At 39.0% G+C, this 23707-nt stretch overlaps 1 protein-coding gene across 4 annotated transcripts in view; it reads right to left on the bottom strand.

Annotated features, from left to right (window-relative positions):
• LOC118230235 (disks large-associated protein 2-like) overlaps nucleotides 1-15619 on the bottom strand; it is a 167427-nt gene extending 151808 nt beyond the window's left edge. The window contains exons 1-2 of one of the 4 annotated variants that reach the window (XM_035423065.1): nucleotides 14605-15619; nucleotides 3008-3062 (exon numbers count right to left, since the gene is read on the bottom strand). In XM_035423065.1, coding sequence (XP_035278956.1) covers nucleotides 3008-3062; nucleotides 14605-14703 — 154 coding nt within the window. In that variant the 5' untranslated portion in view covers nucleotides 14704-15619. Of the gene's footprint in view, nucleotides 1-3007; nucleotides 3063-8086; nucleotides 8216-14593 lie in introns of those variants that run through there. The other 3 variants (XM_035423061.1, XM_035423060.1, XM_035423064.1) reach the window with 3 other exon arrangements.
• Between the last annotated feature and the right edge of the window lie 8088 nt (nucleotides 15620-23707).

Here is a 23707-nt window from a genome sequence, read left to right as displayed (position 1 = left end):
CCACCCTGCATCAATAAGAAAAGCACCTTTGGCAGAAGTTAAACCTTAATTTTGAATTTTTTTGCAGACCTTACATTTGCCTTTATTCTTGATATCAACTACGACACTGTTAAACAGTCTCATTTCATATGAATTTCACTTGTTTCTGTACTTTTGTTACCTTAAAAATACAATTTTATTTTTGACTGAAAACATTTTTACTTGGGGTTTCAAACTGGATTTACCACAATTAATCACAGAAAATCCTGGGATTAACTAGTTGATCTTTTTTCATCTGACAGCGTTATAGTAAACACACATCGCACAAAATGCTTGCTAATATATAAAAACTGCCCTATACTGTATATTAAATAATGTGAAAAAACATTTTTCTCAGCATAAACCTAACATATCTTAATCCATTACTTAAATATGTTGGTGAATTTGTGAGCAGCTCAAACAGGAAAGGTTAATCACAAGGGAGGGCTGGTCGTACAATAAAAGGTTCAAGCCTCAGTCTCGAATATGTCATCTGCAAACTATGACCAGGAGTCCACAGGGGTGGAAAGAAATTGGCCTTATCCCACCAGGGGTCTATATTGACTAGTATTTCATCAATAAGACATAATGCTTGTCCTCCACTCACACACAACAGAGGCACCAGCCCATTCTATTATTGCACAGATGTCCTCTTCACTAGAGGTCTGCTTCTTCAACACAGTTTCAGAAGGTAATTCCAGGTGTTTTACAAAAATGCTGGGGCAATTCACTTCAGTTTTTTTTGCTTATTATTATGGCAAGAGCTACAGATAAGTTTTTGGTTAATTGCATGAGTTTCATTTAAAAATACTGAATAGTACAATCTCTCCCTGCAAAAAAACTACGGTCAAACTGCTTGAAATGCATAACGTCATGCAGGAACATATCGCCACCTCATGGTGTAATTCAGAACTTCAGGCAGAGCAATGATATTAAATGCAAAATGTGTGGAACATCATTTAAATTTTTATATTATTATCATCATCATTATTCTTATTATTATTTTAATAACAATGTGCTTAACAGGCTGCCTTGGTTGTTATTATTTTAATAAAAATGTGCTTGGCAGGGTCCCTTGGTTTTTATTATTTCAATAACAATGTGCCTAGCAGGCCTCCTTGGTTTTTATTATTTCAATAACAATGTGCTTAGAAGGCCCCCTTGGTTTTAACATCAAATGCATCACTCATTTGTATTATGCACGGATATAAGAAATGTGTAGCTTTGCTCAAAGTTTCAACAGCAGTGTCCCAGGAGGAAACACACCTTATTGTCACAAAGTCCAGACCCTAACCACTACACCACTTTACTGCTCATTCACAGCTGATACAGACAGGGATCAGATTCCCATCTGCTAATGAATATACATTCCCACTCAAGGCCATTCACCAACCCACCTGCACACATTGCGTGTGGTGGCCCGTAAAACAATCGTACTGTGCAAGATCTGGAGTTAAAGAAGGCCAGATCAAATTTTAAAATGTTAGAACAATTTAGTTTTTTACCCTTAGAAAATGAATCATTCTTCCTTTATTGACAAGAAACGTTGACACTTCAGATATATCAACAAGGTGCAGAAATGATCCTTAGCAAATGAGACAGAAGAGAATCTTGAGGTGTGAAGCAGGAGCATTATGCCCAGCACCACCATTTTTCACACCTGGACTGCATCCTCATAGCTGCATGAAACCTCACAAAATGACAATATTCTCTAGCTCCCGGGAAAGACCTCTTAGAGCTTCAAAAGCACGCCAGCCCAACACAGGGGCGGCATCCCACGGAGACAGAGCAGATTCGCAGCCCACCTCAGAAAGAGACTGCCCTCGCGCATCCACTCTTACACTGTACAGCGGGAGCACTTAAAGCTGCGCAACGTGCTAACCTGACACCTACTCTTAAATCACTGAGTTACAGGACTATGACTTAAGATCGTAAAATGGTATACTTTTTAAAAAATGACAGGAACAAAGAAATACATCATGTAAATCTCAGAATTACAGTGATTCCGATTTAATCTGCTTCACTCGCTACAAAAAAAAAACCGAAAGCAGGCTTTTGCAAATGTGGGTTCCCTGCCATGAAGGACCGATACAGATGGCAAGCGACTCCGGGCAAGATCTGCGCCGATTCCAGCCCAAAGTCAGCCGGAATCGGCACAGATCCGGCCCGGAATCGCTTTCTATCTGGGACTGAAAGAACTGCACTGTACAGCACATTTAATCAGACATGCATAAGAGATAACCTTGGAGGAGACATCTGCAACATGGTATTTTTCCTCAGAACTAGCACATGAACTGTTCAAACATAAGAACATCAATCCTCTACTTGGACCAGGATTCAAATACTTCAGATTTTTTTTAAAAGCCCACCACAGTCATATCAAGTGTGAAAGATCACAGGACCTTGCATGAAATTAATGATATTTAATTTATATTATTCATTCTGCTGACATACAAGTGAATGCATCTCTCAGCAGGAATATCTGAATAGAAATATCTAGATTTTAATGTAAAGCTTGTGATCAAGGGGAGCAGTTACATTCAATCAGGCCTGCTAAGACATCAGAATCCACATATGACAAAATCATGCAAATGAAAAAGCACAGACTTCTGATCAGATTTGGTCAGAGAAATTTGACATTTCCATGTTTAGTCTTCCACATCTAATTGTGTTCTTTTTAGCTCAATTTAAACATAATGTCTTTAATTATGGCACTTGATTTTAATACCATTCTCAGAAAGATTATTAGATTTTAAAAGAATTATTAAATTAAAAAATTGAAAATGAGAAATACAATGGTGCATGTAATTTACATATAAAATTTCCTCTTGCTCACTGGGCACACAATATGAAAATTTTTGATGACTAAGTGCCAGACCAGATCTCGAAACCTACTGGGCTGGTATCGGGTGGGATTAACTGCCATTCATTTTATTCTCCTTTTTTTGATTCAGCTTCCTGATTCATTTGTCAGAAGCTTGCCTATTACCTGTGTTTGTGTCAGGTAAGATGCAGCAGTACGTCTGCAGTATCCTTGGCAACACCTGAGGGGAAGAGAGAGACAGCGTTATGAAGTGCAGTGGTACTCCACTGCAAGACCTGAATCAGTGGGCAGAGGAGGGGGAATCAGCATGGCGCCATTGTGTCAAGGAATGGCCAAGCTAGCTGTCACATACTCATTCAGGCACAATGCAATAGCATGCGCAGGAAAAACAAATCCAGAATTTAATCCCGAATATTGCCTTAAATTGTGGTTATGTCCCCATTACCATTCAGTCAGTTTGAAGACAGGAGAAGAATTTGAATTTTTAAGAAAACGGGGACAAGTGTAAAGAGGAACAATAATTAATAGAGGCCTTCATAGCTAATAAGGTGCATAACAAACAAACAGGCCTACAATCTCCATTGGCAAAAATCTGAAAAATGCTCAATTTTCAGAAGCATATGCTCTTACTTTCCTAATATATATTGCACCATTATGCCCGAAGAAACTACAAGACCTGCTCTCCTTCTGTGTTCTTGCTAACATTATCTAGTTAGCATGGCAAGTAGCTAATGTTGCAGTCGCCATCTCAATAATGAATAAAAATTTAAGCAAACATTTGAGTGCTGAATCCAAATAACAACAGATTCATTTGCTAGTTAAATCTGGCTAGCTGCTTACGAAAGACACAAAGAGTAATATATACAAAAACCACTAGTAAACTAGTAAAAACACTAGTAAATACAAAAAACAAACACTAAATACTGTAAAACCTATTTAAAAAACTAACAATATGCAAACAAACTACAACAAACTGATAAAAACTACTATTTTATGGTAGGACATGAAGTTCGTAGAGCAGATTTGTCGCACAACATTGTGAAGGTGGTCAATAGTAATATAACAGCGCATGTCTGTACTTTCCCTCAATAAGAGTTTCTAAAAAATAAATTTTGTGATCATTTTTTTTGTGACTGTGATTGTTGTGCAACAAAGAAATGCATATATTTAACAGCATTCATTTGTACCCTTTCAAGCTTCTAGAAAGGGACATATGTCACACATCAGTGCATGGGGTGTTCATTTGAGCTCAGAGCATCACCAGTAAACCATTCATTACCATCCTTTCATATAATTGAAGTGAGTGCACAATAGAGGAGTCTAGAACAAAGGAACTCCACAGCTCTGTTGACCTCATTTCCTGTGTGGATACCAATTTGATTTTTTGTCTCCTCTCTTCGCCAGCTTAGATCTCACCAAATGCAGCTTATTTCCTGTTTTGCTGTAAAAACGAATTTCCAGAAAGTTCTCTAAATGTCCTGAATTTGTGAATGTGTTCTAGGACACAACAAGGGCACATTTGGACAAACTACTAAAATAAGTATTTCCCCCTTTAAAGGCAGAAGTACTATGTTTTATATATATATTTTAGAATATATTATTTTACACTTTGTATTATGAATTTAGTCTTTTGTGTCACACATAGCGTGCATTGATCAACTTGATTGGACTTTTTTTTGCTGACATTAGAGGTAGAAACTAGATGTAAAGCAGCCCAACCAGCCTTTAACTCACTGTAATGTGTCCCAGGCCATAGTAAAATATTTACTGTATATTCCTCTGATATATTCAAAGCAATAGTACATTTTCTGCATACACACAACAGCCTACACATGCCCATTTCCAACCCATAGACAATTTGCATATATGTAAACCAGCAATCAAAGTCCATTATGCAAATTTGCCAAAGTGCAATCAACAGAACATAGCGCTGTATACATACAGAAGTGAACACACCGGAAATGGCTTAATACATCATAAAATTATCTTTTCTGCTGCAAAATATATACACAAAATCATTTTGGAGTTTTTGTTTTTAAAATATGAAACATTACTTTTGTATATCTGCACTCACTCAAAATCCCCATAATGCCAAAACTACGCAAAATGTCAGGTAAAAAAAATGCATTTTCTCAGATTATTATGTTAAATGGAACATGCACCACTGTTATTTGAATATTTGAATAATTTAGGCAAGGAAGACCACTCTGATGAGAAAGTATGATTTAGAGCTGAAACAGATTGCATACTTGAATAATATACAGTGAGCTCCATAATGTTTGGTAAGGTTATTTTATACACTTTGGCTTTGTTGTGTAGAAATGAGAGCACTTTTAAACAACCCCCCACACACACACACACATTTCAGAGCACCATAATGTTTGTGATATGTTGATGTTATGTAAATGAAATCAGTCATGTTTAGTAATTTGCCATTTATCTTTTGAATGCAATGACTGCTTGAAGTCTGTGACCCATAGACATCTTCAGCTCCGGCTTGGTTTCAAGAGCTAGTTGCCTTTTTCTATGCAGCATATGAAACACACCTTCAATTGAATTCAGATAAAGTGAATGACTTGGCCAGTGAAGAATTTTCCAGTTTTTGGCTTTGGAAAATCTCCTTTGTTGCTTTAGCAGTGTGTTTGGGATCATTGTGTCGCAGAAGGATGAAACGCCATCCAATGAGTTTTGAGGCACTTACTTGAATTTGAGCAGATAAGATGCTTCTGTACATTTCAGAAATAATTCTACTGCTGCTATCAGCAGTTACATCATCAATGAAAACAAGTGAGCCAGTACCTGTGGTAGCCATACATGCCCAAACTATAGCACCCTATGACAATGTTTCACAAATTGGGGACACGCTTCGGATTTTGGGCAGTTTCTTTTGGCCTCCACACTTTGCTCTTGACATCATTTCTGATAAAAGTTCATCTTGGTCTCATATGTCCACAAGACACTTTTTTCAGAACTCTGCAGGCTTTTTAAGGTACTTCTTAGCAAACTGTAACCTGGTCATCTTGCTTTTGTAACAAACTAGTGGTTTGCATCTCGCTGAGTAGCCTCTGTAGTTGTTTGTGAAGTCTTCTGCAGAGAGTAGTCACTGACACACCCACTACCTGTCTCCTGCAGACTGTTTCTGATCTGTTGGATAGGTGTTTGGGGGTCTTTCTTCATTATGATTAGAATTATTTGGTCATCAACTGTCGAGTTCTTCCTTGGCTTACCAAGCCCTTTGTGATTACTGAGCTCACCAGCGCTCTGTTTTTCTCTTAACAATTGTCCAAACTGTTGATTTTGACAACCATAAGATTTGATGTACGTCTCTGATTGTTTTTTTCATATTTCTCAGCCTCATACAGGCTTCTATGACTTTTATTGGTACAACTCCGGTCCTCATGTGGACAAACTCCAATAACAGATGCCAAAGGCAGTCAAAAGCCTAGAATCAAGACTAGGTACTGAAAGCTCTCTTATACCTGCACAAAGGATAGCAACTGAACACACCTAACTGATCAGAAACACCTATGAAGCCATTTCTCCCAAACAGTATAGTGCCCTGAAATAGGGTGCTATGTATAAAATGTGCAGTCATTTCTAAAATTCTAAAATACAGAGCCAAAGCAATAAAATCTATATCTTTGTCCCAAGCATTATGGAGCTCCCTGTAGATATGCATTCACCACAGTTGTTTAATGCAGTCTGATTAAGCAATCACCAAAGACCATCCAGGGGTTGTTTCACAAAGCAGGATTACTGAGTTAGCTGGATAACTGCACTGAGGAAAGCCCAGAACCCTCCCAAAACTGTAACATAGACAGAAGTAAAAAAAAAAAAAAAATGTTTTAATTTAAAACATCTATTCCGGGCATAAACATCAAATAATCTGTAGTACAGTGAATATCATTCACTGGACATTTCCTTTTGTCCAAGTGTATAGCATTATCTTTAGTAAATTAAAGATAATAAATGATCCTACTAAAATTATATTAAAACAATTTAATCGTTATAAAGATCAATTAATGAATCACTCCAAATGCCTCACAAGCTTTGAGCTACGAGTGTACTAAAGGCTAGTGGAATACTAAATTCGGAAAATGCGTGCATTTTCTTCATCTTTCGAAATATGTGAATATATTCATTTTATTGTCAACAAGCCGATGTAGCACTGAGGGCATCACACCAAAGTGGTTTCCAGGTGAGCAACTGCCCAGGACTTTATGTTCTAGATCTCCATTTGAAAAGTTTTTTGTTTATTTTACAGGGTTGTGTTTGTGTTTTTTGTATTTGCTCCCACGACAAAACGAAAAAGAAAGGTCTTTCACTCTATTTTGTACCGGGACAATATGTGTAGAAACATTACACTGTGACAAAGAACGTCAAATAAGAAGACCAGAAGCGTAAAAATTCGCTTCCGCTGCATCGGGTAGCCTAAAATATCGCTGGTGGACATAGCCCCCAAATACACGCTATATAAAGTATAGAGAAGTATAGAGCGAATGATTCCTTGTTTCTTTTATATTGTCCGCTAAGTTGTCGTTTTTACGTTGTGACAGTGCAAAAATAGCTTGTCCGGGTTATGTCTCTTGCTAGTAAGTTAGACCACATACTTCAGAAACAGCAGAATGCAAATACCAAGGCTGTAAGAACTTGCAATGTCCTGTTTAATGCACGAAAACGTTTACAATATGGTAGGACCGGTAACTTAAATTGATACAGTTAAAAATTCGCGCTAAGAAAAATAAGCTTTAAGAGGAATTGTAAATATAAACAAAAGGCAAACTTTAGCCCTAATCATTTCTTGGCTCAGTAAAATGTAAATAATTTCATACTAACGCACATTCCCACGCCAAACTCTAGTAGCTAAGCTTGACCACTTCTTTCTGGCATGGTGCCACAACCTAACACGAGTTTTCAAGGTGGTGACAGCGCACCCCCAAGACTGGCAGGTTAGTGCATTTCCAACAGTTCTGCAAGAATGCAAAAAAATGTAAATATTTTGAATACATATTTTTCTTTCACGTACTCGGTTCAGTAAAACTGGAATTCAGTTGTCTTTCTTCTAGACTAGAATGTACACCTTTAAAACCGCAATTCGCAATAATTCAGCATGAATGAACTGGCATAAAACAGAATGTGCACGACCGAACCCACCCACGAGAGTTTTTCTTCCAGGTAAGAATTTAATGCACAAAGGGTTCTAAAATAATGAATTAATCACGGTGATATGCTTTTGAAAAGTACCTTAATCAGCGCTGACATTCTAGGCAATTCCCTCATTCCGTTACATGTTGAGGTTACCAGCGGCGTTATGGGATAGCGTCATGCTTAAATTTGTTTCCACAGGTACCGTTGCTGAAACGCCGCCAGATATCGTCGCGAGTTCCACGCGGGGCTTCTCGCAACTGCCTAGTTTGCGCATGTCAAGAAAGAAAGAGTCTTAGAACTGAGCAAGTGCCTGCCATTTTGATAAGGTCTAACTGCTCCGTGATTTTTTTCCCACGTTCAGAGTTGAAATCCCCATCGCTGTGACGAAAGTGACTGATTAAATGATATTGTATTGGCTGCACAAACTTGCTGATATGATCAACCAAGTTGGCATGTAGACCTCGAAACCGGTTAGTTTTTGTCATAGTTTTTATGAAGTGTTTTCAAAAGCTGCGAATAATTTTTAAGTTTTAAGTCCTTCTGTTTAGCATAAACGTTTTTTTTTTGTTTTTCTGAAAATTTTAGGAGATGTTCATATCAATACATTTTTAATTGTAATTTCCATCAATTCTGTATGTCTTCTCGTACTATACAGTATATTTCCATCTAGCACAATGCAACATGGATGGACAGCCTCTATATTATGAATGCACCCTGTGTTCACGGTCAAAATGACACATTTTCACGGGATCCCTTGTGATACAGCCTTATCATTGAATTTTAAACCTAAAATGAATATGTTTCATGTTGAAACAACTTATCCCTGATCAATAAATTGGTGAACAACTGTTTTACACAAGTCTTCAGTCTGTACCACTCATTTTTACTATAGAACACACATTACAATTCTTTTTTTTTATTATTATTATTTATTTTATTTTATTTAGTTATGTCGTTTTGCTGCAATTAGATTCACAGTGCTTAACTTTGAGTTTGACTGATTTCATAACTGCAGTGTTAAAAAAAACCCTGATGGTGTACTGCTTTTTCTAATTGCAGGGTCACACCAGGAAAAGTCAAATGTTTGGGGGCTTCACTGCTGTTAAACTCAGAAAGGGGACAACACAAAGGTTAAGGCAGGGGTGTCAAACTCCAGTTCTGGATTGCTGCATTGTCAGTATTTATTTCATTTTATTTTATTTTATTTTGTGGTTTGTGGTTTGTGGTTTTCTTTATAGGCTTAGGAAACATGGTGTTTGGGCTCTTGAGCCAATCAGTGACTTAAATTAAGCACATACTGTACTATGTGCTGAAACACCAAAAAACAGCAGCCGCTGGAGCCCTCCAAGACTGGAGTCTACTGCCCACTGCCTTAAGATCATTGAACACTCAATTCATAATGTATATTAGGGCATGGTGCCTTCAGTTTTTCAACTGCTGTCTTATTATGCAGGAGTTCAACTGGCCAAAGCAATATCCAGGTGTCTATGCAGCATTTGAGAGATGTTAGCCTTTTTCTCAGACAGTAAGCCCTAGGTTTACCTTCTGGTGAAATTAATTTGAAAACGGAATAGAGCTGCCAAGGGATTTTCTGCATCATTTTCATTAGTGGGGGGAGGGGTTAGAGTACACAGTAAATGTCTCCTCCTTCTTGAAAGTTAACCCCTTGAGTCGTTCTGGCCCATATTTGGCCCAGAGTTTATTTGCATTCATTCCATTTTTTACGGTGAAATTATTTATAAATCTAGACACATGAAACACCATTTGAAAGTCACGGTTCTACCTCTATAAACTATTTTATGATGCCAATGTTTTAGCGACTATTTAGCGACTTGTAACATTTGGGTTGGCAGAACAAGCTTGGGGGGTCCTCACCTTCTTTGCGCTTTGAAAATCCACAGATGACACAAATCACAATAAAGTTGGTATGGTTGACACAGCAAGAATATTGCAAACAAAATCCATAGTCATTTTTAGTCCCAAAAATGTGCTAACTCAGAGAAACCTCAATGGAATGTCCATTGTATAGTAACTTTCATTCTCCAGAGGAAGTATTATTGTTGTCCATTTCAGCATTGCATACACACCAAAAGTATTATGCACAAAATAATGTAGTAACCTCCTGTTTGAAGTACCTGATTCTGTGGAACAAAACAAGCCTGCCTTTAAGCTTCTCTGACCAGTACTGGCCAAGCAGTCCCTCATTATATTCAATGGAGCCTGCAATGACACAATATGAACAGTATAACTTCTGCCCAGTACACTGACAGCTAGTGGCAAGCTATTATGGTGACAACTGAGAAGCATTTTAGATACGAAATGACATTTCTAATGGTGTATCAGTTGTCAGGCTTGCATGAAAGGACATGCATTGTTTCTCCTGCATAAACAAACCATAACATTTTCAGTGCACATGCTGAAAACGTTATGTATGAGTCTCAGCGTTCTTGAGACTTCATGTCTACAAAGGTTGTTTTATTATTTTGTAATCCCTACGTCTAAACAGAAGACTCAGCATTTGGAGGTCTTGGAAGAAATCTGAGTGAATATTTCTGAGGAGGGCAGTGAAAACAGTTTTGACTCCACAGCAGAGGGCATGTTCAAATAAAGAAAACAGCTTTGACTCGACAGCAGGGGCATGCTCATTGAAGGACTTTATCCAATTTTATATAGGTGAGCATTTAAAACATTTTCAAAATATTTTTATCGTTATTCAGTTTGCTTACAAATAAGGAGTAGATGAGAGAAAAGGGTAGGGGGAGAGTGACAGGCAGTGGGAAAGCAAGCTACTTTTAAGCATACTTATTTGACGAGTATACTATATAGAATTTTACACCTCTAAATACCCATAATATCATTTGGTTATCAAGTGTCCTTTTGGAGTCTCCAAATGGTCTTTTTGGAAACCTGCCTAGATATAGCTCAAAACAATGCAGAATGCAAATTTGTGGTGGTATTGTCACCAAATTTGAACCAGGATTTGTCCAGAATTTTGGCTGTGGCTGCATTGTGTCTCTAAGCCCACCAGGCACAGCCACAATCATCTATCTACTAAAAAAAAGAAAGAAAAACTTGAGAAATAAAACTTTCACTATGCCTGAGCTTCTGTTACTGTTTCAGTAATATATAGAGCAATTCTGACTCTTGGTAAACTCCCAAGGATTACGTTTCAGATGAGACCAGGATTATGCCTGTAGTCAAAAGTCAAAGAGTTCAAGAATATTAACTATTTATTTTTGGTATGTCATTTTCAGGCTTGTGTTAGAAAAGAGGGTGCTACAGATGGGGTTAATCCATATTTACTGTCCATGAAACTACTAGCTGTGCTCCTGCTAAAAAAAAATCACAGTTGTTTTATTCCACTCTAGAACAAGATTTGATTTGATTTAATTAGATTTACCAAATGTGGCCTTTGGTTTGCAGTTCCCTAGCCAGACATGGCCAATGCAATTGACCAGAAAATCCAATCATATTTTGTGAAAGATGAAGTGAGGTATTTGGATATAAAAGGAGTATCTCTCACACACAACAGTCAATCCATAGATCCTGGCAAGCAAATTACCATGGGAAACTTTGGCTCACTGGTTACCTTTGTATTCAATATACAGCTGCAGTTTTTCCATCAATGCTTGATAGGAATGGGTGTTGATGAAGTACACAGTGTTACACATAATATCTGGAGTTTCCTGAAACTTTCTGTTTTAGTGATAAATGTTAATTTTAAAGGTGCAATTTTACCAAACGTCCTATCTAATATAATCAGTCATATTATCTTTTTAAAATTCCAGCTCTTTTCTTGTAGAGATGTACCTATACTCAAGACACATTGTGGTTAGATTCCTGTGTAAACAAGGCTATTTATTAGCAATTCAGTACTAGGACACTGGAATATGTACTAGTACTGAATTTACTTCCCATAATCATGATTTGTTAAATTAAAATAACAGGGTTCTTTCCTGCAATATGGGAGGGCTCATCCCTAAACACAGTGTTTTTGTGTATTGGTATTATATCTGCAATAAATATTTTTTGCAAAGTCTGGCCTCGTCTCTGATGATTTAAACCCTGGAGGTGTCTTAAGAGACATTTTAATCTTCCACCATATTCGGGACAGGTGCTATTGTAAGTCAGCAGTTAATTTTGTCTGAATGTACCTCAACCACAGAGATAAACATATTGCTGAACCATGCATGCCAAAGCATCTGGCAACCCTTGAAATTCCTACCCTTTGAATCGAAATGGCTCTATATTTTTGGCAGCTACTGTATGAAATTTTATATAATCACATTAGTGCAAGTTTTGCCCTTCATTTTTTAAGAAAGGGGCAGAGGTTTTAAGAAATCTCCACTTGTGCATCCACATTTGCACATCTGCAGTCCATTTTGCCATATACAACAAGATGTATTGCAATTATGCACGTGAGATTTTTAGCTTTAATTGATAGTTAGAAAACATGAAACTAATATATTTTAATAATTGATCTGTAGATACGACTCGATATTTCTGTATTTACAATGGGCTGCTGTATATGTATGTGGAAATACAGAGAATACAGTTTTTTTTTAGATCATTTAAATTTTGTTGCCATAGCAACAAGCCATGGACACTAGCAAAATGTCCCTCTGAAAGCTTATGTAGCTGTAGCATTTGATAATGTGCACAATTCAGCTGTTGCTTCAGATACCCTGAGCTCTTTGTATCTCTGGTCAGAGTGTCCATTAGCACAAGACATATGTCGACAGCTGTCATTAGTCTGAGAAGTGCACTGTAGGTCACCTTTTGCATATAATTTTAATAAAAACTGCTGATTTGTTTTAACAAGATATAGCTTGAGGGACGCAGGACTATCAGTAGTAACAATGCCGCCACACCTGATGACTATTCAATCAATTGTAAAATGTTTATGAAGCCAACAGAATAAATGGCACAGAACAGTTTCACTGTTGAGTGCTGGAGTCATTAGAATGCATGAATGAAACATCTGCATCTCCAAGGTTATCAGAGGGCATGACTCATTAAGCGTGCTAGAGAAAGAGAATAATGTCACACCTTGTCTTTCTACAGGAAGCTATTTCATGGATTTTAACCAATGTTAACCAATAAATTGTAGCTGTTCTGCATCGATAATAATAATAATAATAATAATAATAATAATAATAATAATTTGTGGGTTTTCAAATGCAGTGTTTAGTAATGTTTAGTGACTTAGTGTTATGGGTTAGTTTTCCCAGATCTTTGGGATCGCCATTGATTTTGAAAGGCATTGATGAGGCAGACCAGACTAAGCCACAAGGGTACTCATACACTCATTGTTGAACAATCTCTCCTTAGCTATTCATTGCCAACCTGCTGCATCCTGCAAATTGCTTCAAGTAATTTATTGGCTTAATATAATTTCTTGACTGACAGCACAGTCTAATAGACATTACGTGCCATTTGAATTGTCTTGTGGGCTTCTTCTATCTTATTAAAATAAGTAAATAATGAAATATTGTGACGCATCTTTCGGCTTTCCCCATGGTCCCATTTCCAAAGGATAGCCATCCATATGGTGCTTGTTTTCCCTGCCGAACCGAGCTGTTTGTTTCAAAGAGCTTCGCTTCGCCAATTCTTCAGGGAAGGAGCATGTGTAAATGCGGAACAGAGCATTGTGTGCTTTGTATAACTTTGAAAAGAGCTCATTGCTGCACTTATAAAGATTTCTTAGTAAAGATGTAGTCTCAAGGGAATCAACTCCTGAAGTAGCTGCACACATTTCATATACTGGATAAACTTTGCCGATGGGTTTTGGCAAGGTTGTTTTTGTTCTAGCGACAACATCCTTTCTTTGGAAAGGGTGTGGACTGGAGAGTTGATGGGAGTAGGAATGGTTAGTCATCACTGGTTCTTTATTCCTTTGAGATGGACATGTGTCCAGAACCAAAGATATGCTGCACCTTAACAGGCATTGTGGGAAAAGTCCACCAAATGAAACTCCTTGTGTGGAATGAAGGATCAAACAAGGCCAGGTCAAAACCTAGTATATGGCTGGACCGAACCGGCCGACCAATGGTGTAACTTCATCAGTCAGTCACTCAGTCACAGACATGTGCGGTGTAACTTCATCACTCTCTCAGTCAATCAGTCACAGACATTCGCGTTTATAGGGCTGGTCCCGCTGTTGCGGTCCAACCAAAAAGAAACACATACCGCTTATTCACACAAACAGACATGCTAATTTACCTGACTGTATAGACCATCTTTGCTCACCGAGGGACTGGTGTTGGAAATTAGCTTTGGCTAGAAACATGTGCACACTACACCGGACAGTGCATTTGCAATTGTCCATGTTTTCAGTGCTTGTCAAATCAACGTTATAAATCAATCAATAAATAAACATATATACACATTGATATGATACACACAAATGCATACATTCACAAACCTGATCATTTCCGTGCACATGGACACAGAAACGCATACATTACAGGCATACAAAGGCACGCACATTAATACAGGCAGCCATTTTGCACTGGGCACTATAAGATTATTATGGATCGTGCTTAAATAGCACTTTTCACCTCATGAGCTCAAAGTGCTTCACAGTGAAGGGGGGAAACTCACCTCAACCTCACCTGGGTGATGCTTGGCAGCCATTTTGTGCCGGAACACTCACTGCATGTCACTAACGACCGACGGACCACAGCCCACGCAAACATCCATCTTCCCTCCATTAGCAGTAGCAGAGGGCCTAATTCTCATTTAGGTAGGGGGGAGGGAGAAAGACAAAGAGGGCAGTGGGCACAGTGATCATTTCAAGGTATGAATGAGTGCTCACAGTATACAGGCCACAAGTAGAATGAAAGCTCGCAAGCACCCACACAGATGTGGCTGCAAACAGTATGTTAACAAGCTTGTTATCTCCAGCACTCTCTCTGAGCAGGGCCCAGGGTCACACAGGGAAAACACCGGAAAGAAACACAACCTACGCAGTCTTGTCATGCATTCCTCAAACTTTCCGGCAGCTTGATAGACTTTTACAGAGTGTGGTGTCCTAACTGGAGCTGACGACATGCATCGTGTTGTGGGGAAGCAACTGTCCATTGCCAGGCACTTGCACAAACTGTGCTGTGAAACGGACACTTGGCAGCAAATGTAACTTTTTCCACACAGTGGCTGATACCTGTGATGTTGACAGTAAGCTGCTGTGACAATCTTTGCAGACATTACTCTCCCAATAAAGCAATGTTCCTGTAGTTATACTCAAATCACACAAGAACAAGTACTGTGTGCTATTAATGGCAGAGATAGCAGTTAACCTCTATTACCTAGTTCATCGGTGTATATTGTCCTTTCTCAAACACCCATCTGACCATTATACCTGCTAAACCCAGGTGCTATGATGTAAAGCATTAATCCCTACAGTAAGTACCCATGCTCAATGGGCATTCACATGGTATGGCATTCATTCACAAACTCCTCTCACCCTGCACCAAGGAAATGTCCCATTAGAACAATACATTGTCTCTATAAGATTCCATTACAACTTGGAATGGGAGTCTGACAATTGGATTTGTTCAGCAGAACAGTTTATATATATACAGAGGTAGAGCATACATTTTATATGATATCTCTTCATAAGTTAACGTGACTGAGCTTCCTGGTCAGGGATTCAAGATGATGTATGTTACAGGACTCTTTAATGTACAGTACCAGGTATCACATTTAAATAAGCTATTAGCGTTTTAGACTTTCACACATAAAGGATCATATACACTGTACTGTAGAAAACACACATGTAATCCATTAAGTGAGAGGGGACATTACATTTTATTTCTATTTTATATAAATATTGTATATATATTTTTATCATCTCTAGCCTTTCATCATCTGCTATTTCAAACAAATAGACCTGAACAAGATGAATAGTTTCTAACACAATTAGATTTTTGAATGATAGCTCACTTTATCAATATGCAGTATTTATTGAGAGTTGATTCTGTCAGAGAGGTAAATTTGCATTTGGCCTTTTCTGTGCTGTCCAGGTTCCAGGTCCCAGTTGCTGATGTTTTTCCACTGCTGAGACTGGCACACAGCTCTGGCCCAAACAGTGAGCAGGAAGGCTCACAAACGATGCTAGTATGATCAGCGTTGTCTTGGAGACAGGCTTGGATGTCACCATGGCCACCAGTTACAGGGTCCCACTGCAGCAACAACTGATTCCTGTCAGATCTCTTTTTCCTGATTTCTCCCCCCACCACCACAACCACCACACACACACACACACACACACACACAGAAACATAATGCATTCATAACCCTGGCTTCACAGACATTCAATTCAGGCACACAAAGTAGAACAACAAAGCAATGTGTGTTGCCCCAAAGCTCTGACCCTGGATCTGCTCTTGCTTTTTTCACATAATGGCTTGAACTATGATTGGAGTTGGGTTAGCAACAGGAGTATTACCTACCCTGAGGCAGCAATGGACTATACAGGGCTTCACTACAGGAGGAAACCAATTTGGGGACAATGAGAAGCTGGGGGTAGCAGTCAATCTCTCAGCACAGACTGAAAGAGAAACTGAGGTACGCTATGGTCCATCTAACTTGAGTTCCAGTTTCATGTGGAAGTGAAAATATTAAGCTGATGCCAAATTATGTAGCTGATTTTGAAACTAAATCGCAAATAGAATTAAAAATTATTTGTACATTGAGGGATAGTTTTAATGACGGAATTCATAAGTATATGTATTTTGTTTTCCAAGTCTAAAACTATTTTTTGATCAATAGCTTAAAAAAAAGTGAAAAATCTGAGTTTTTCCTTAACACAGGTCAATTACACATGAACTACTCTGCTTAATATTAAAATACATTTTAATATTTTTATTAAAATCCTGTCAAATGTTTTAAAACGGAGTAAGAATGGTCGTGTAAGACTAAAAATCATATTTATATGAATTAATTTTATTTATTTATTTATTTATTTTGCTCCCTTGGTAAGCACATGCCAGCCATCAGTCTATATTCATATATTTACATAGTTCTGATTTTGCAGTCACACAGTGCTTTTAATGCATCTTTTGTATAATCATAATCAGCATTAGTCCCATCGATATATTTGGTATATTAATATCTCATAAAAAACACGTTTTCAACGTACAAAAATGCCAAGTTACTAAAAAGTATTGATATCAAAATGACGCCAAGTTACGATACTACAAACAATATAGGCTATCTTGCCTCACCGAAATGACATAAGATGTATCTCAAAGCAATGCTACCCAATATTTCCTCAGTTCTTTCAAGTCACTTGGCCCTGTGTGTATAAGCATGCACTACATGAACAGGCCAAATATATGTGTGGATGGCTCTCTCACAGTCAAGATTGATTGAATAGGTGTGTGTATGTCCAATTTGTATTGGTATGTAGGCCTATGTATTTCGCTGCCCAGGCTTTCTGTTGCGTGAATGATAGTATGTTTCTTGGTACAAGTGTGTTCGTGAATGTGAATGTAAGATGCTGCCAGGGAAATGTCCCCATGCGGATAAAGAAGTTCTCTATGTATGTATGTACAATATGTGTTTTACATGCAGTATTTATTGTACGTAGCAAATATACAATAACTTGCACATGTACTCAAATTCAGTTCAGAAGCAAGTATAAACATGTTTTCTGGAGAAATGTGCTTCCTGTCGTTGCTCAGCAGCAGTTCTGTACATTAATTAATTTATACATTAATTTCAATGTACAATGTTCAATGTGTTCCATGAGGCAATTCGAAATATTTGTCTCTTTGATCTGACAGAAAGTTTGCATGACATTGTGAAATGGTAAGATTAGAAAACACAGGGCCAAGTGACTTGAAAGAACTGAGGAAATATTGGGTAGCATTGCTTTGAGATACATCTTATGTCATTTCGGTGAGGCAAGATAGCCTATATTGTTTGTAGTATCGTAACTTGGCGTCATTTTGATATCAATACTTTTTAGTAACTTGGCATTTTTGTACGTTGAAAACGTGTTTTTTATGAGATATCAGTTCTTTTTGCAAAGCGTTTTATTATGAGAGTGAGAAATGCGACCCTGCAAGAAAACGGTTGTGGATTATGGCTATCATTGTGTGAATCTGTACAGTCTGATGAGCGTGTACCGTTCAGCAGTTTCGGTTTGCTATATATGTAAAACAGTGGCTGTGAGATAGGATGCAGTGGCGTAAGCGTAAACGCATCAGAAACGCAGATGGAATATGGTATGTACTCACGGATTTGACGTCCATCCAACGAGCCTTGACTGACAAAATAATCAACACGCCCGTAGAATTATAACTCCCTAGGTCGCCACTTGTGTTGCCTTCTGTCCTGCTCCGTTGCCTGTTATTTCGTGGAGATGCACTATTAGTGTTTGTAAGGTTTATCCTTCTGTCCTGCTCCATTGTCTGTTATTTCGTGGAGATGCACTTTTAGTGTTTGTAAGGTTTATAAGGCATTTTGATAGGCTAATCTGCAGGTAGGAATCCTCTTCGCCGTTTTGCTAAACTAGAACCGGAAAACATGATAGCGGAGAATAGGAGCAGACGCATATGTCCCAGCAGGCTTTGCATATGAGAGAATAACAACAGTGCGACAGAAATTAAAATGAAATTACGAAATTCCATAGTTGAAACAATATGTTTTTAGCAGAATGGGCATGTAGGTGAAGGTTGACATGATCACGGAGTATAGTGCGAAGTAAATGGAGTGACCATGAGCGAGCTTATATTCCTTATCAAATGGTATATATAACAGTCGGTATTGGACATTGGTTGTTGAAGTGGAGGGTCAAATAACATTGCACACATTATTTACCTGTAATGTAATCTATTGCACGAATGTGTTTTTCTCATGTTCAGTGCTAGTAGTTATACTTATGAGTGAATCATGATTTTAAATGTAATGTTTTAATGCGGAGTTGCAGAACGTACATACGTAGTAATTGTGTGTAGCCTATGTGGCTAGATAGAGAACAGGGCGAGGTAACATGAATGTAGAAACGTGGCGTTTGCTGATATTAAGGTTTCGTACGGTAGCCAAGTGAAGAAATATAGTTAGTAGAAATGGCACAGTGGTGAACCGGTGTAACTTTTAAATAAAAGGAATACATTTGCGTCATGAAATGCATATGGGTGGCCGTGAGTGAGTGAGGTTTACCAGTCTGTGACTTCGTTAGCTAATGCCATAGCTATGCAATGCGTGAAATATCATTAGCGAACCTGCCGGTAGTTTTAAAGAAGAACACAAGCCAGTAAGCACAGAAGAGCTTCCGTTGAATCCATATGGCTTAGCAATATTGTAGCCGGTTAATAACTGAACGTACAGACGGTAAGTCATAATGCATATATCTTAGCAATATTGTAGCCGGTTAATAACTGAACGGTGAACGGCGGGTAGATATGGTGCAAAAGCAATAATTAAGAAGTAGTAGACAATTATTAGTGAGGGTCGAAGCAAGTTAAAGAAACGGGTTCCAAGCTGGGCTTGAACATACGACCCAGTGTTCCCAAGCCTGTAACCTTACCCACTAGGCCACAGACGGATTAGCTATTCAACCTGCGGAGTTGCGGAATGTACATAAGTACTAATTTTTTGTAGCGTATGTGGGTAGATAGAGAACAGGGCGAGGTAACAGGAATGTAGAAACGTGGCGTTTGCTGATATTAAGGTTTTGTACGGTAGCCAAGTGAAGAAATATAGTTAGTAGAAATGGCACAGTGGTGAACTGGTGTAACTTTTAAATAAAAGGAATACATTTGCGTCATGAAATGCACATGGGTGGCCGTGAGTGAGTGAGGTTTACCAGTGTGTGACTTCGTTAGCTAATGCCATAGCTATGCAATGCGTGAAATATCATTAGCGAACCTGCCGGTGGTTTTAAAGAAGAACACAAGCCAGTAAGCACAGAAGAGCTTCCGTTGAATCCATATGGCTTAGCAATATTGTAGCCGGTTAATAACTGAACGTACAGACGGTAAGTCATAATGCATATATCTTAGCAATATTGTAGCCGGTTAATAACTGAACGGTCAACGGCGGGTAGAAATGGTGCAAAAGCAGTAATTAAGAAGTAGTAGACAATTATTAGTGAGGATCGAAGCAGGTTAAAGAAACGTGTTTCAAGCTGGCCTTGAACATACGACCCAGTGTTCCCAAGCCTGTAACCTTACCCACTAGGCCACGGATGGATTAGCTGTTCAAATTGCGGAGTTGCAGAATGTACATAAGTAGTAATTGTTTGTAGCGTATGTGGCTAGATAGAGAACAGAGCGAGGTAACATGAATTTAGAAATAGAAACGTGGCGTTTGCTGATATGAAAGTTTTGTACGGTAGCCAAGTGAAGAAATATAGTTAATAGAAATGGCACAGTGGTGAACTGGTGTAGCTTTTTAATGAAAGGAATACATTTGCCGTGACTTCGTTAGCTAATGCCATAGCTATGCAATGCGTGAAATATCATTAGCAAACCTGCCGGTGGTTTTAAAGAACACAGGCCAGTAAGCACAGAAGAGCTCCCGTTGAATCCATGTGGCTTAGCAATATTGTAGCCGGTTAATAACTGAACGGTGAACGGCGGGTAAATATGGTGCAAAAGCAATAATTGATAAGTAGGCTAGTAGACAATTATTAGTGAGGGTTGAAGCAGGTTAAAGAAACGTGTTCTAAGCTGGGCTTGAACCTACGACCCCATGTTCCCAAGACTGTAACCTTACCCACTAGGCCACAGGCGGACTAGCTGTTTGAACAGGAAATGTTTCAGAATAAAAATGTATGGGTATTTTTCGTGTGTATGTGCGTTTTTGATTGGGTCGTGTAGGGCAGATTTGGCTGGTGTTAGTGAAATGTCCAATGGGGAGACATGTTGTTAGTGGGATAGGCGGCAGGAAAAATAAGAATGAGAAGAAGAAGAAGAAGAAGAAGAAGAAGAAGAAGAAGAAGAAGGAGAAAACGCAAAATCCCCTTAGTTTGGGGCTTTATTGTGTGGACATGTGAAGTTGTTTATGAATTCTGTCTGTTGAAATGGGGTCAGAATGTACAGAATTTAATGTTTTTAAGGGCTGAGTGTCTGTGGCTGTTGTGGTTATTTCTGTGGGGAACCCTGAAAAGTGCCAAACTCTCGGTGCTGTATAGGTATGGGGGCATGCCCCCGCCAAGGCGTAACTTGGCGGGATGGCATACCTGCCATCCCAATACTTTGATCACAACTGTTATTTATAATGTGTGCATTATGTGGGCGCTTTATATGATACATTAAATGTGCATGTCATAATTCCAGGGAGTACTGTATCCCTTCCCATTCCATGAAACAACATATATTTTTACATTCCTGTTTTTGAAATGCAAAGTGTACCCCATTTGTACCTGATGTGCTGGGTTCACAGGATAGTCATTATTTCCTGAATTCAGGCTGTTCTTCTCGTACTTGCCAAAAGGAATGTTTTAAACAAAACAGCCCTTTAACATTAGAAATTGCCTTCAGTGGCTGCAGCCTTGAAAAATGGAAAATGCGAATCTTGTAATTTGCACTGTTTATTCTGTCAGCCTGCAGGTTGCCAAGGCTACCATCCGCTTATAGTTTCAAGGCAAGCTTTTTTTTCCCCTCAAGGAAAGCGTCAAACGTCTGTCTCCAGATTGTCAGCCGGTGTGGTGAGCAGTGTTTATTTTCTGACCAACACATTGATGACATAAGTCCCACTCGACAAAGACATACTGTACCTGGGCGAAACGTGTGTGTTGTGTATCTAATGCCCCACTCTTGGGGGCCGTAGATAGTGAGTGGGATGTCTTTTATATGCAAATCCAAGGGAAACACTGGACTTTTACCCTTGAGTGAGCTGCTTTGACTGTAGTGTTATAATATTTATTGGCTTTCTGCTGTTGTTTGTTCAATGAAACATTCTGTTTGCTGATTATTGCGTTTATCAGCTACTGCATGGGCACGGGTCGCTGTGGATCCCAGCTAACACAAAACACAATGTTGCTGCAATGTAGTGGCACTGACAAAACATTCCAATAACATTGTGAGAACATTTTGTATTAGCTGGGATAGAAATATAGAAAATATAAACAGTGAATCTTAACATTAACTGAGCAAGAGTGAGTGAAGAAAAGTTCTCATTTAGCTATGTATGTCACACCTATGACCCTCCATTTTGAGGTTGGTGATTGTAGGGAGGCATGGGTTGATTACTGTGTAATGCAGACACAATGCATTGCATCCTCAGGCCTTCAGCTTCCATGCAAGTTTAAGTTATCACCTCCCCCCCCCTTATCACATGTGATGGCTTACATAACTGAAGAGATACTGTATATCCACTCCCCAAGTACGCTCATGGACCAGTCTGGCCAAGGACAGCTCACACTCCTCCATTCACACATTCTGTGTGCTGGGCAGCTTCACTGTAGAGCCAGTGGATTTCTTGACTGACACAAGGTAACCATGGAGACTACAAAGGTGCTAGTACAGGTTCCAAGAATGACACCTGGATACTTCAGATACCTGCAGGTATGGGCAGTCTCTTTCCTTTTAACAAGGGCACAGCACTGTGTATGGCCTCTAGCATTTTATAAGGTTGTTGAAATTGTTGTTAAAGGCAGTCGCTATTATGAATGATTCTACCCGGTAGCAGCATACAGAAAATAGATGTTACAGTGGTATGCCTGAGATCTTTAACTCTGTTTTTGCTACACGACAAGTATAATCTGCATTATTAAATAAAATCTGCATTATTTACTTGTAAAGACTTAGATAAACTTTGAAAATGATGAAAATCATAAAAGGGACTGATGTCACAAAATAGTAACAACCACTCCACAGAACTAGATGAAGTCTGTTGAAATATGCTGCACTCCAGCTTTGCCGTGCTGTACGATATATACTGCTGTTTGACACCTATATTGGTCCATCAGTTTTTGAAATTGTGAACCAGAGGCAACCGCAGTTATTGAACTGCATATCAATATATCACATCACATCACATCCTTAATATTATAAAATTACATGGATTATCAGTTTGAAAGATGAAGTGAACAAAAGATAGAGATCCTAATGTACGCTGTGCGTGTGCGTCTGTTCATGAGTTCGCTTGCCTGTTTTGTCTCCTCTAGGGGTACACTGTGAGGATTATGCCAGAAACCAGGGGTGCGCCTTGACGCCCGTGGCGTAATGGAGATTGGCAGGTTGGGGTACGGCTTGCCACAGCTCACACTGCTACCACAAATCCTCTCCACTCACCGCTGGTGCTGAGGACACAAGCAGACGGGCAGACAGATATGACATGCAGGCTCATAGCCACAGGAATGTGTCTTTTTTTCAGCTGTCACTGACCGGCCGACGGAGTAGCCTTTGCCTAAAAAACCGATGCAGTTCCCTCATGCGAATGAGAGAATGCTGACCCCCACAGGCTCAAATTCCACCCTTGAAAAGTTGGGCTGCCCACTGATTGGTAGTCTTTTTTATACATGCATAAAGCGTTGATTGTTAATGTGCTGTTGATGGTGGTGGTGGGGTGGGGGGTGTCGGTGGGTGGTAGTGTTAAAAGTACGACCTGATCTGGGTCTTGGTATGTCTTGTACCTTTAAGCTGACTCTCTTTCCGTGTGCGACTGTGTGCCTTTCAAAGCACCTCAAATCGTGTCCCAATAATCCCTGCCTTTGGCACACAGCATCGTAAGCCCCATCGCTGCTGGCGCGGAGCCCGGCTA

This window comes from Anguilla anguilla, chromosome 6, assembly GCF_013347855.1.
Source record: "Anguilla anguilla isolate fAngAng1 chromosome 6, fAngAng1.pri, whole genome shotgun sequence".
Lineage (NCBI taxonomy): Eukaryota > Metazoa > Chordata > Actinopteri > Anguilliformes > Anguillidae > Anguilla > Anguilla anguilla.
Note: the sequence above shows the minus strand (reverse complement) of the source record. Positions and strands in the feature narration are given on the sequence as shown.